The sequence below is a fragment of the Tachypleus tridentatus genome, chromosome 4, assembly GCF_004210375.1.
Source record: "Tachypleus tridentatus isolate NWPU-2018 chromosome 4, ASM421037v1, whole genome shotgun sequence".
NCBI lineage: Eukaryota > Metazoa > Arthropoda > Merostomata > Xiphosura > Limulidae > Tachypleus > Tachypleus tridentatus.
In genome coordinates, this window is record NC_134828.1 from 40,292,374 (window position 1) to 40,305,691 (window position 13,318).

The following is a 13,318-nucleotide window of genomic DNA, read 5'->3' on the forward strand; positions in this document are numbered from 1 at the left end:
ACACTGCTAAATTAGGGACGGCTCGGTGCAGTGAGCTAACAACCTATTCACTTAAATACCTGTTGAAGAATCCGCAAGCGATTGCGGCCCTATGTTCCTTGATGGAATCAAATGGTGAATGATGATGATGATGATACTAAAACAATAAATGTTGATAATTTTATTAAACCGTTCACTTCTTTCTTTTACACCTATATGTTAATTAAACATCACCTATTAGATGTTTTAATTAACAGGTATGAATATAAAGAACATTAGATTTGTCGGTCAGTACTCCTTATCATGTACGCATGCAGCCGCCATTTCTATGTGTTGAAGGTTGAACTGGCAGACAACGGAAAATGGCTGAAAGTGATAGTTGTCAGTTTATGTTACGACCCGAAAGAACGAAGGAAACACAGTGTTATGCCATTAACTGTTACACATACCGTAACCAAAAGTCAAAGGCGGAGGGTGTTACATTCCATAAGTGAGTAAAACTTTGTTTTATGCTATATTAAATAACAGTGGCCGATATCAAACTATTGTGGGTGTCCTTTTTTTTTAAGACCACATACATAAATTGGCATGGTAGTTTGACAGCTTTTAATCTGAAATGCTGACAACATTAATTACTCGAATGAGTTCAAATAATCATCCACGATAACCTAATAATGCCTACTGGCCAGTCTGGCTACACAAAGAAGCTGCCAAATTATACGGTCTGTTTACAGTAAAGATAAAAGTTGTGGGTGCACTTACTTTTGATGCTATCACTGAATGTTAAGGTAGAAATTTATTAAAATTTAAATATACAGCTTTACCTAATAGACGAGAGGGAAAATTTTAGTTAATTTATGATTTAAGACACTTCTAGTCTGATCAATGACGTTATGGCATATATGGGAAACAATTCAAATATAGGGTTAATACTATCAATTGATTCATTCTAAGAATTAAGTGAGAGTAAATTTTTGCAGGTGACGAGTTCTAGTCCAAAATCCTTGAGCTGTCAGTATTATTATGAGAGATAATCAATGTGCAATACAAATGACCCAAAATGTTTTTTGTTGCTTGAGTAAAAAGCACATTAACACAGAAGAGTTCTTATAGCAGTGTGAGCCTAGTTTTATTACAGTATATTTCTGATTTAGTTTTTCACATTACAGATTTCCAGACAAAATTAAGAATAGGGGAATGTATTTTCTTTGGGTGAGAAATTGCAGAAGAGAGTGTGAGCCAACAACTGATTCTAGAATGTGCAGTAAACACTTTGATCCATCAATGATTAACAGGACATTGCAACGAACACACTTGCGAGAACATGCAGTTCCCACAATTTTCAAATTACCTGAACATCTTCAGGTTAGTCTCTTGAATATTCACTATAGTTAAAGGTGAATTTTCAACAAATTTAATAATTGCCTTAGAAACTGTACTTTGGTTAGGTATAATTCCTGTGTGGTTGCCATATTTTTTAAACACTTTAGTTTTTGAGTAAAAAAGGAAACAAAATATGCGGGTCCTCGAACTAAAGTTCTTCTTGGTCCTTCTGCTGTTTCCATGACGTTTTACAACTATGACGTAATAATTGCCAAACACGCTTCGTTGTGCACCGACCATTTTGTTCCTTTCAGTGCTGGTGTTTTATGTAAATCTATCGGTGCTTTTTCGGATTACACACTTTGTGAGATCAGTTTTTGTCTTGATATTGCTACTTTGTTTGTTTTATTATAACATGGTTTACTGCGTTGCTTATGGTTGTAAAAACGGTTCGGGATCGGGCAAAAGCTTCTTTTCGTTTCCGTGCAAGGAGAAGGAACCATCAAGGTGGCGACTGTGGGTTCGGATGGTCAATAGGAAGAACTGGACTCCTTCACACCATGCAAAGCTTTGTCAAGATCACTTTGAACGCTCATGTTTTGTGTCGGATCCCGCTGTTTTGGATTCCGTGGGTTTCAAGCCAGGCAGGTTGAGATTAAAAAAATCATCGCCAGTAGACAGGATCGTTCCCACCATTTTTCCTCGTGTAGAGCTGAGGACTGATCTCAGCCTGCAGCGTACAGGTTCCACCCCTCTGAAGCCATCCCTTGCTATCTCGAAAAGAACAAACTTAAAGGTATGTGTGCAGTATAAAGCGATAAACAATAAGTAGTATAATATGATAATTTAAAAAGTACAAGTTTTTGAAGAATGTAACTAGACATACACATTTCACATTCATGAGCGTGTTTTGCATTTGTGGCACCAGAAAGTCAGTGAAACCTTGATTTCCTAGTCTAAACAGTGGACAAATCTATCCCAAATAGAGTATATTCCAAGTTTAAAAGCTGGTAGATCATTCTGTAGATGTTTTTGTATCATTTTTAAATATGGAAAAGTTTGAAGAATTCCATTTTTCAAATTTAACATTTCAAGATAAATTGAAATAAGACTGTCTTGAACATGTTGAAGTAATCAAGTACATGTTATGTATTTAAAAAAAATGTAGACTTGTAAAAAATCAAATATAAACTCCATAACATATTTTCATAACTCGTCATAATAAAATTAATCTTAACTTTGACATTGTCATATTAAATGTAAATCTCATAAACCTCATAAAGCATGTTTTAATGTATAATCTTATTTCTTTAGCTTTTAGAGGAAAGTACTGCTGATGACACAGTGCCTACTCTTGTAAGTAGATCATGATTGTTAGGTTAAACATTCATAAGTTGCAATAATTGATGTATAATTTTATTTACATTTACATTTTAGCATTCAAGATAAGGTTTATTTAAATTTCTAATTTTGCTTGTATGATATTGTAGCATCGAAAAGCAATGAAACAAAAGTCAAATGCAAGTACAGAACTCATTCTACCTGGTAGTTTGCCAAATGAAGTAGAAGATGATGACACAGTTTCTGTGGTAATTGAAGAAGAAGTTGCAAAGGTTGGTATTTAGATCTTGTATTTCTCATTTAAGATGTGTTATGGTCTAGCTGTAGAATGTTCAGATTTCTTTTTAGAGGTTCTGAGTTTAATTATCATGAAAACAAAGTACTGTAGAAATAAATCTTGCATGAAATAGCAGAATTTGGCTAGCATATTATTGTGAATTGTACATTTAATGATTTTTCCTCTAGATAAATGTATTCCTACAGTGTTCTTAACTAATCCATTATAATGCACTGTACTCAGTTGGAAAAGTGAGGTTTGTCTTTTTTTATTCAAGCATTTCTATCAATTTTGCCATAAATTCTCAATTAAATTAGAATGAATTTTAATATTTCTTTCTGGGCTAAAATCTAATGTATTCTTTATGTGACAAGTCAGATACATCCTTTTTGACTTTGAGAAAGATTTTTGCAAATATTTCCAAGTTAAACTCAGATTTATGTTTTCTTGGTTTGACAAATTTATATAAATCAAATAACAAAATTATATCTAGCCTAGATGGAAAATGCCTATAAGTTGTGAGGTGAGATCACGTTGCCATCACCAGTTTGACTGGTGGGTTTTGGAAATTGGATAGATAGTAATGGCTGTGGCTGTGATATAATGATACTGGTTGACTGAGAAAGCTTTCAGAAAGAAAATACATTAAACAGGGATTATCTTATCAAGGCTAAATAAAATGCACATGATTGGGATTGAATCACAGAAGAAAGAAGAAGAAGGGGTATTTGTTTTGTTTTCTAATTTAAATAATATTCAACTAATTAGTGAAGAAGAAAGTTTGAAATGTACACCTTAACTTGATTTAAATTAATTCTGACAAGTTCGTTTAGATAGAATGTTCTAGTAAGTCTCCAGTAAATGCTAACATGTTTGAACACTTGTCTTCTTGTCATAAGTGAAAAATAGTAATCAAGAGGTGTACACAGCAAGGACATTAGTTATTTGAACTAAAGTGTATGGATAAAGATGTTTTTATATTGTAGAGGTATAGCACAAACAGACTAGGTCTAGAATTTGTTTGCCAGGTGCTAAAGTAGAGCATGAGAGATCAGATGCTAGTAACCTCATCTTTAAGAATGTATCAAAATCCACAACCTTTCATTTTTAAACATTATATTGTGTTATCATATTTATTAAATTGAGAATGAAGTATATAACATGATTGTACTTGTACAGGATTTTTATTTTTAAGTTTAACTAATCTTTACTGGCTTTTTTTTTTCTATCTTAAATCATATCTGCACTTTTATGTTTATTCACTGGAGTTGTCTGCAGTTAACTGACTTTACAAGATAACTGAATGTTTTTGTTTTTTCTCAGTGTTCATTGTAGTTAACAAACTGAAATACCTCTCAACTGATGGGGAGGGGAATGTTTAATCCTATTTAAAATGATGTAAGTTTAACAGCTATCATATATTTCAAAATAGTAACTCGAACATAAATTTTATCTCAAAATTTTGAAACTATAACAAAATTTCTTCATAAATGACATAGGTAGTTTGCTCTCCATCTATGAACAAGTAAAGATTTTTAGGTGATCTAACTCTAATACATTACATTTCATTGACCTTGAGAAAAACATGGTCATTTGAGAAACAACACAGTAACTTTCATACTTTGATCGTGAATCTCTTTATAATATCCAACATTTTGTAGACTGTTTGAGGTTAACTCAGGAAGCTGAGAATAGTTAACTAACAGGATTTTCAAAGTAGAAATAGGAATAAGTTCAATTTTGACCCCCCTTCCCACTTTTTAAGCTGAAATTTCAATTGATGATATAAAAGCTTGCACTTGGAGTGTTGGATATGGTTTATTGAATAAACAAATATTTTAATGATACTAATATTGTGTCTCATAATGGCTGGTATGGGTATTATCCCTTTCACTAGTAAAGCAGAGAACAATGTTTCAACCTTTGTAGCTTATGTCATTATTCTCTGCTGTATTGGTAAAAGTGTTAATACCTATACCTGCTGTTCTGAGATGCATTTCTATTTCATTTGGGTTTCTAGTCATCAAGAAATGCTGTTATTTCTGCCTTTTCACTTTGAAGCATTGTGACTTGACATGAATGTAGCGTCAATCAATCTGATGGCCTTAGGATATATATTATAATTAGCTGCAGCATAGTGGCCTTTTAGAATGGTTATTTTTTATTTCAAGTACAAACTTTCTGCTCGTAACTTCATCACTTGACCAGTTTGAGGTTTAATTACAGCCATGGCTGTTGAGGACTTCTTGTTTATATGTACATTCTTACTTTAAATTTGAATGCCATTCTCAGGAAAAACTCTTGTAAACTGGTAATGACTAGTTATTGCAGATGTTTTGTTTTCAAATGATTATTTTGTGTTCTTTTTTACCCTTATTGACTCTTATGGAGCAGAATGTTGATCAATTACTCAATCATCTATATGTTAGAAATGCATGTTTATTATAAGAAACAGCTTTTTGCATTTGGAATATGAGTATACAGATTTTTTTATCAGACTAGCAGATGCCCATTGAACACTGAGAAAGTATGAAAGTATTTTTCTTTAGTATTGCTTAATTGATAATAGTACACAAGCAGCATAAAACTAGTAAATATATTGTGACTAAGAGGTGCCCATTGAAGCTGTTCAACAGTAATTTTTCTAAAAATAGTGATGAACATATATAAAACATGCAGTCAACCCAATCCCTTGGAGCAGAGTGTATATACAGAATGATTGTCTGGTAAACTGTTTGCATCTGCCCATTCTCTTTTACTTCAATAAGGAAAAATTGCTTTGTGTTTACACAAAATAGACAATGTATTGTTGGCAAAAATGTTTGAGTTCAATGACATAACTAGTAGACAATAAGGATGAATTTGCTTCTTCAGTGTTGTCCCTGCCCTACTAGCCTTAAGAAGAAGTTAAAACTTAACTTAAAATCTATCCTTTATTTTTCAGGAGGTTATAGATTCTCTCTCTCTCTTCTTTTTTTTTTTTCGTTTTTAACAGCTGTTCTACAACCAACATAATTTTTAAAACCATATAGTTTCTTTTACTTTAGGATCTAATCATATCCTTATGGAAGGAGTCAGTGACATTGTTTCACTTGTCATGGTAATTTTCCTTTAGTTATATTATCACTCAAGTTAATAAAGTATTGTATTTTATATAAATGTTAGAATTAAAGTTAAATTCAAAAAAACAACTTTCACTCATTTTCATCAAAGTGGGTTATTGTACTATATAAGAATAGAAAACTAGTAGGTATATCAAGTAAAGCAAAATAGAAATTAGCTTAGAAGATCAAACAATAAAAGGAATGAGTTACACCTTCAGTAAAAAAAAATATAAGAAAATATTGAGATTACAAAAGATAAAGGATAGAAAATGTAGAGAAAAAGTACAAAAAATATTATTGGCAAAGCTATGAAGAATAGCTCATTTGAATAGTAGAGATAAAGTGTCACTTTTAAATTTAAATGTTAACTGTAAGATAATTGTTTTTATTTAAATGCTTTATTTCAGAATATAGTTCCTGTTATAAAAAAGGAACCTTGGCTAGATGATTACACAACTTGCTTTTTCACTGAAAGCTTTGAAAGTAGGAAGGATAACAAACATTTGGAAGAAGAAAATAATACTCATGATGGGTTACAGGAGAAAGTAGAAATTCTAGAATATGGCTTAGAATCTAGTAACACATGCAGTAAGTTTTAACATAAAGTATTATGAAATTTGTGCATAATATATTAAATTCTGTAATATTATCAGTGATGTGTGTATTGGTTGCATATCTGCAAATACTTGTTGGCTTTATTACAATATCTATAGTATGGAAAATGTAAATATGCTGTTTATATCTTTCATAAAACTGTTGTTTTGACAGTATTTTTCATCATAAAATTGGTTTGTTTTAATATTTAGAAAATTAGTATATAAACGTTTTTTGATTTGTTTAAGCCTGGTAAATGGTAAATTTTTAAATGAAAACTTAATTTAAATAGTTAATTGTTAAAAAAGAAAAAGTAGCAGTATTCCTAAAATTAGATTGCTACATTAATGTCTCTCTTAATATAAAAATAGGATTGTGATTATTATTGTTAGTTACTGTTAAGTTACTTAACAGTAACTTAATTCCCTCCATTGAAACATGTTTTTTTAAATACCATAACATACAAGAAGGAATTAAAAGGGATCATTTAGTTTGTTGTGATTTGTAAATTGTGATTTTAACTTTAGAGAAGATTTTTTAATGCTTATTGAAAACAAACCAATTTTCATGAAGGTATATTAAGTACTTGTAGAGTCATAATATGTATGTCACCATGATTATTGACATGTAAGATACATGAGGTTTTTTGATAAGGTTAAATGAGAAATGATGCAGTGATAATTAAGATAATGTAACTTTAAAGAACCTAATGTGTTTTTTTGGTTCACTTAGTCTGTCTCATCTCATAAATTTAACTTTTAATTCCCCTAAAAACACTAAACACCTCAATAAGATTTTATTCAACCCTGCTTTTTCCAAGGAAAACAAGTTCAGTAACCTTAATCTACACTTAGATTTGTGTTATATGTTTCTGTAGATAAAACCTTCAGTACTACTCTCCCTGCCACTAGGAACAACACATCTCTTAAATGGATTAAGAGACTGATTAACCAGAATACCAAGATTGTGTTTTTCCATAACACTGTAAAGGTTATTCCTGTCAAAATTATGCTCATAATTTAAATTTTGTTATCTTATATGTATTACCATGCATTTATTACAATTAAGCAATCAACCATTTGTTTGCCCAATTCATCAAATAATCCAGATCCATTTGTGAAGTAGTAGCATCTTCCATGCTGCTAAGACCCGAAACTTTATCATCAGCAAACTTAAATAATCTTTTGGCTATTCCTTCATCATTGTTACAGGTGTAAAGTTACTAACACTAAGCTCTGAGGTATCTCACTATTTTCATAAATCCAATTTGACTGAACTTCATTTATAACAATGCTCTGCTTTCTTTCATCTTCTCAGTTTCCTATCTAATGAGCCAACCTATACCTACACCTACAGAAAAGGCTTATCAAACAAGTTCTCTGTAGGTGTAGGTATTTTTGTAGGTATAACTGCATATGTAGTTATCTGTTCAAAGAATGCCAAAAATTTATTAGTAAGATAAGAGTTTATCCTAGTGAAACCGTGCTGACAATCCAACAGAAATTTAAAGTTTTTTAAATGACCTTCAAAGCACCTTTTATCAGACTTCAAAAATATTTTCTCATCATCATTTTTCTGAAAAAGAAGAGTAACATTAGCAAATTTCCAGTTTTCTGGCACTGTCTGCTGTTTATTTTTTTTTTTCAATACCCTTGGGTAAATATTATGTGGCCCAGGTGCTTCATTTTCTAAACTTTCCAATTCTTTTTAATAAGCTCATATTTAATATTGTAATTTTGTTCATATTTGTTTATATCTAGCAGCTGTTCATGTTGTGGAATATTGCTTAAATATTTATTAGTAAACACTGAAAAAAGTAGTTTTGATAACTCAGCTGACCCAAAATAATTAGATTTCCTATGTGATGGCTCATTTCCATGCACAAATTTGCTATTTGCATTTTGAAGATGCACTACTCAGCCTCAGATATTTGCATAATACCAACCTCGTGAAATTCCCACCTAAATTGCACATGTAAACTGGAACTTGTGCCACTGTGTGATAACATATTATGGAGCAGAACCCTCCATCATGAGACATAATTCCTTGTGTAAATGTTCCCATTACATTCATTTGCAAAAATCCCAATTCTTGGAGGCAATTAATAAACATGTACCATGAAAATGGGAAGGAAGGGTGGGAATGTGTATTGAGGGGAATATCTATTGGAAATACAATTACAGGTAAGGAAAATGTTGACCCACCTGTGTGTGTACATGAACTACAGTCCCACATTGAAATGGTAAAGGGACTGATGCAGGAATTGCCTAGGTTAGCCTCCATTCAAAGGTGCTAAAGAAAAGCTCATGGGATGTAACACCCTATGGCAGGGGATCCTTAGGGGCATACTTATAAGAGACTGCTTGTCGTTTCAATCAGGATATACTCTTCTCCCAAGAGAAGGATAGGGAGAGGTGAGAAACCTGAAAGGATGTTGCAAGTTTCTCAATCATCAAACATTAAGAGGTAATGCCAATAGTGAGTAGAGAGCACCACAGTGGGCATAGCATAGTGATACTTATGAAACTGTCACTCAAGAATCAGACTACATTCCCAATAGGAGTGTGACATACCTCTTTGTGCAGATGCTCCTTCTACATTCACTTGTGAAAAAGATCATTCTTTTCTTTGGCATGGTTGTGCTAAGATGTGTTTTTGTTTGTTTTTAGTTTTTCTAAGACTTTAAAAATACTTACTCGAATAACTTTTATATTTGCATCCTTTCATTATGAATTCAGATTAATGTTAATTCTTTTTCAGCTGATGCAAGTACAAATATTACTCAATTTAACAACAAGAAATTTTTTCCTTGTTGTGATTATTACATTTATTTTGAAAGGTGCTGCTTAGGTTGATTAACACAGTAAGTTGCCACATGGACCCTCTTCTTCTGTCTATAGTGCACATTTCTCCTCAAAGATTTTAGATCTGAAGTTGAGTATGACAAAAAGAACGACATTTCTACCTAGTACTTCTCTACTTACAGAATGTCTTTGGTATTTTCTTGTCTTACATGTGCTTTTTACTTGTTTACTTTTTCCCCCCTGTTATGGCTGCACCCAACATTTACTTCAAGTTGTACTTTGTTCCTGCTGTTTTATGCCTCATCCTTCCTGCTTTACCAGGTAACATGTAGTCATTATTGTTTAGATATAGTTTATTCTTTATTAATATGTACCTCATAGGATTTGATGTTTAAGTATTTTGTATTACTCCTTAACATGTCCATACACAATATATCATTTAGAACTTTTGTTACTCTTTATCTTGTACAATTTAGACTATAATATTTAATCATAATTACATGCTTCTTAAAGTATGTCATTCAGTATACTATACTTCTTTATATGTATGTATAACAGTTGAAGATTGGTCCTACTTGGGCTAGGGTCAACCAAGTACCAGTGTTGGATGTTCTCAACAGGTGTTATGGACATTGTATCTGATGCTGGTGTTTGGGTATAGTACTCACGAAACCTTGGGGTTGCTGCAGTGTCCTTGTTTGTCATTGTAGTGCTTCCCCTAGTAGGGCTCCATAGTGGGTGGGATGAATGGGCACTGAAATATTCCTTTTTTGTTATGGATTCTCCAAATAAAAATTTCAATAAAATAGTGAAAAAACAGTCCACAGGTAAATGACCAAGTCTTGAAGATTCTGAGCAGCAATCTTCAACATCTGTAACACCTGTACCTCATTTTCTTATACTACATTCTCTTTCAGACAAACCTTTAGCGCAAATGTCTCCCTTTTTCATTCAGAAGAGACTAGAGGGACTTGCTGGCTCTCCAAAGTCATTAATGAAGCTTTGCTTTGGTGACATATTGATGGAAACATTCAAGTCTCAACACACTGAACTCCTCTTGCATTCAAAGGTAATTGGGGATATACCTATTGAGGTTACAAGTCATTCTACTTTGAATTCATCATAAGGAGGTATTGTTGAGAGGGATTTGAAGAACATCCCCAAGTCAGAGTTGCTTGCTGGTTTCTCCACCTGAGAGTTTCTACAGTGAGGCGTATTTCCACTAGCAAAGATGGAATTATAATGCCGACCAGTGTCCTCATTCTGACATTTACATCACTGTGTCCACCTGGCATCATCAAGGCAGGTTATCTTAATTGCAAGGTATAGCCACACATTCCAAACATTCTTGGATATCTCCAGTGTTAGCAATTTGGTCACTCAAAGATGTTATGGATTTTTGTGTGCTCATTGCAGTGGCAAGGACCATGATGCCTATGAGTGTAAAATGGACTCTCATTGTGTCAATTGCAATGACTGTCACCTCTCCTACTTTCGTTTTTCCTTTAAATGGTTGGAAGAAAGAGGTGGAGTATTTGAAAAGGATTCATAACATCAATTACCCTGATGCTCAAAAGTTGCTGTCCATCACTTCATCTCAGACATATGCTGCTGCACTTCATTCCACTACTGCAGTTGGAGTGCAGAGGGATTTCTCTGTGCCTCCAAAAGAATGGTTCTTACGATTGACCTCCATGATTAAAAAAAGTTGAATCAACTTCAACACCCATCTGTTTCTAATATACATTCCAACAAACCCCAAGATCCACTTCCTTTGGTTCTGGTTATGGGTATTTCTTCAGGTACATCTTCTTCCACCCCAAGATTCAAAATGATTGTTCATGTCCTCAGTTGCTGGAATCCTCTTCCAACAATGCAAACCTGACAAATTGACCCAAGGAATCCATGGAGGTTGACAGACCTCCCTTGAATAAAGACAATAAAGAAAAAAGATGTGGTCATAAACAGAAGGGCTCTTCACCCAGTTCGCCTGCACAAAAATAAAAATAGCCACCTTGCTTTTTACCATCCTGTATGTCTTTCCTTACAGAAAACATTTCTGAAACTTACCAATACAGTCACCTTTTGACAGTTTTATTTGTACAGAAATGACAGGCTGTGTGATGGATGAGTACATAAAGGGATGACACTGTTGGTTGATCAGCATGTGCCCACCCATTCAACACACCCTTGGAGGCTGTAGCCATCCATGTTTTATTGGGTCATACCATCACTGTTTGTTCTCTCTACCTGTCACCTGGAAAGACCTATGATCAATTAGACCTTGATGCTCTCATTGAACAGTAGCCATTTTCCTTTCTAATCCTGGGGAACTTTGATGGACATCATCCCTTTGTGGAAGCCCTAATATTGATGGGAGAGGTTGCTTTGTAGAGTGTGTGCTCTCTGATCACAACCTTTCTCTTTTCAATAGTGTTTCTTATACTTATTTTCATGCACATAGTCTGTCCTTTTCTACCCTTGATCTCTCAGTTTGCTTCCCTTCACTATTCTCTCACTTTTCATGGAGGGTTTACAATTTATCCATGAGGCAGTGATCAATTTCCTATAATTTTGAGAGAGACTGGCCGTGATCAATGTCACCCAATCCGTGTGTTCCAAAGCAAGCTGAATCAAGCAAACTGTCCCTCTTTCACTGCTCTTCCAGAACTTGATTCTGCCATCATCTGTAAACCATCAATAGACAACTGTGTGGCAGCAGTAACTAACTGTATTATACAGGCAGCTGCTCAATGTATTACTAAAACCTCAACACATTTTCCATGATATCCTCGTCTGTGGTGGAATCCTGCCTGCCACATGGCATGGAAGGCTCAAAAACGGGTCTGGGATACCTTTCGTAGGTATCCCACACTCTTGCACCACATTACTTTCCAGCAAGCTTGTGCAAAAACCAGCATATCTTCTACCACCAGTTCCAAAGTCATATGGGACAACATTCGAAAGGTCAGTGGGCAGTATAATTCTGTCCCCCTTTCAATCTTGCTCTCTGATGGCCAGGATGTTGCTGACACCTGGAGCATTGCTGATACTCTAGTTGAAAGCTTTTGTCGGGTATCTAGCACTTCTGCCTCCTCCTCCATGTTCTTGGCCATCAAGACTTGGACACAGTAATCACCTCTTTTCTTTCGAGCTGATTGTCTCTGACTGTAATCATCCCTTTACATTAATGTAACTCAAACTGGCAGTATATTGGTTGGACCTGATATTGTATGCTAAGAAATGATGTACCATCTATCTCCTGCTTCTCTTGCTGTTCTTCTGATTGTTTTTAACCGGATCTGGCAAGAGAATGTTTTTTCTTATGCCTGGTGCCAAACTGTTGCCCTACCTTTCTCTAAGCTTGGGAAGGATCCCAAGATTTCTTTACACTTCCATCCAATTGCTTTGAGCTGTCTCTGTAAGATCTTAGGGAGGATGGTTAATGCTTGTCTTGTTTGATTCCTTGAATCAAACAACCTCCCCTTGTCCACCCAGTGTGGTTTCCGACAATAGTGCTTCATAATGGACCATCTAATTTGACTTAAAACATCAATAAGATAAGCCTTTCTCAAACAAAAACATCTTGTAACAATATTCTTTGACATTGAGAAGGCTTATGGAGGTATGGCGTTTTGCAATGCCTCAATTTATATGGGTTACATGGCCATTTGCTCATTTTTATTAAACATTTTTTAATGGACAAACGATTCCAAGTTTGTGTGAGTTTGACACTTTCCTGTTCTTTTCTATAGGAACTTGGAGTCCCTCAGGGTTGTGTTTTGAGTATCACATTTTTCAGTGTAAAGATTAATGCCATCACTGTACAACTCCCTCTTACTGTTGCAAACAAGTTCTATGTCGACAACTTTCATATCTCATGCTAGTCGTCAAAC

At 34.1% G+C, this 13,318-nt stretch overlaps 1 protein-coding gene across 4 annotated transcripts in view; it reads left to right on the top strand.

Annotated features, from left to right (window-relative positions):
* Positions 1 to 1,552: 1,552 nt before the first annotated feature.
* The window catches only part of LOC143248909 (zinc finger MYM-type protein 1-like), a 37,983-nt gene continuing 26,217 nt past the window's right edge, over positions 1,553 to 13,318 (top strand). Inside the window, exons 1-4 of one of the 4 annotated variants that reach the window (XM_076497887.1) lie at positions 1,553 to 2,098; positions 2,617 to 2,658; positions 2,793 to 2,915; positions 6,432 to 6,612. In XM_076497887.1, the coding sequence (XP_076354002.1) occupies positions 1,718 to 2,098; positions 2,617 to 2,658; positions 2,793 to 2,915; positions 6,432 to 6,612 (727 nt within the window). In that variant the 5' untranslated portion in view covers positions 1,553 to 1,717. Of the gene's footprint in view, positions 2,099 to 2,616; positions 2,659 to 2,792; positions 2,916 to 3,364; positions 4,319 to 5,967; positions 6,021 to 6,431; positions 6,613 to 13,318 lie in introns of those variants that run through there. The other 3 variants (XM_076497888.1, XM_076497889.1, XM_076497890.1) reach the window with 3 other exon arrangements.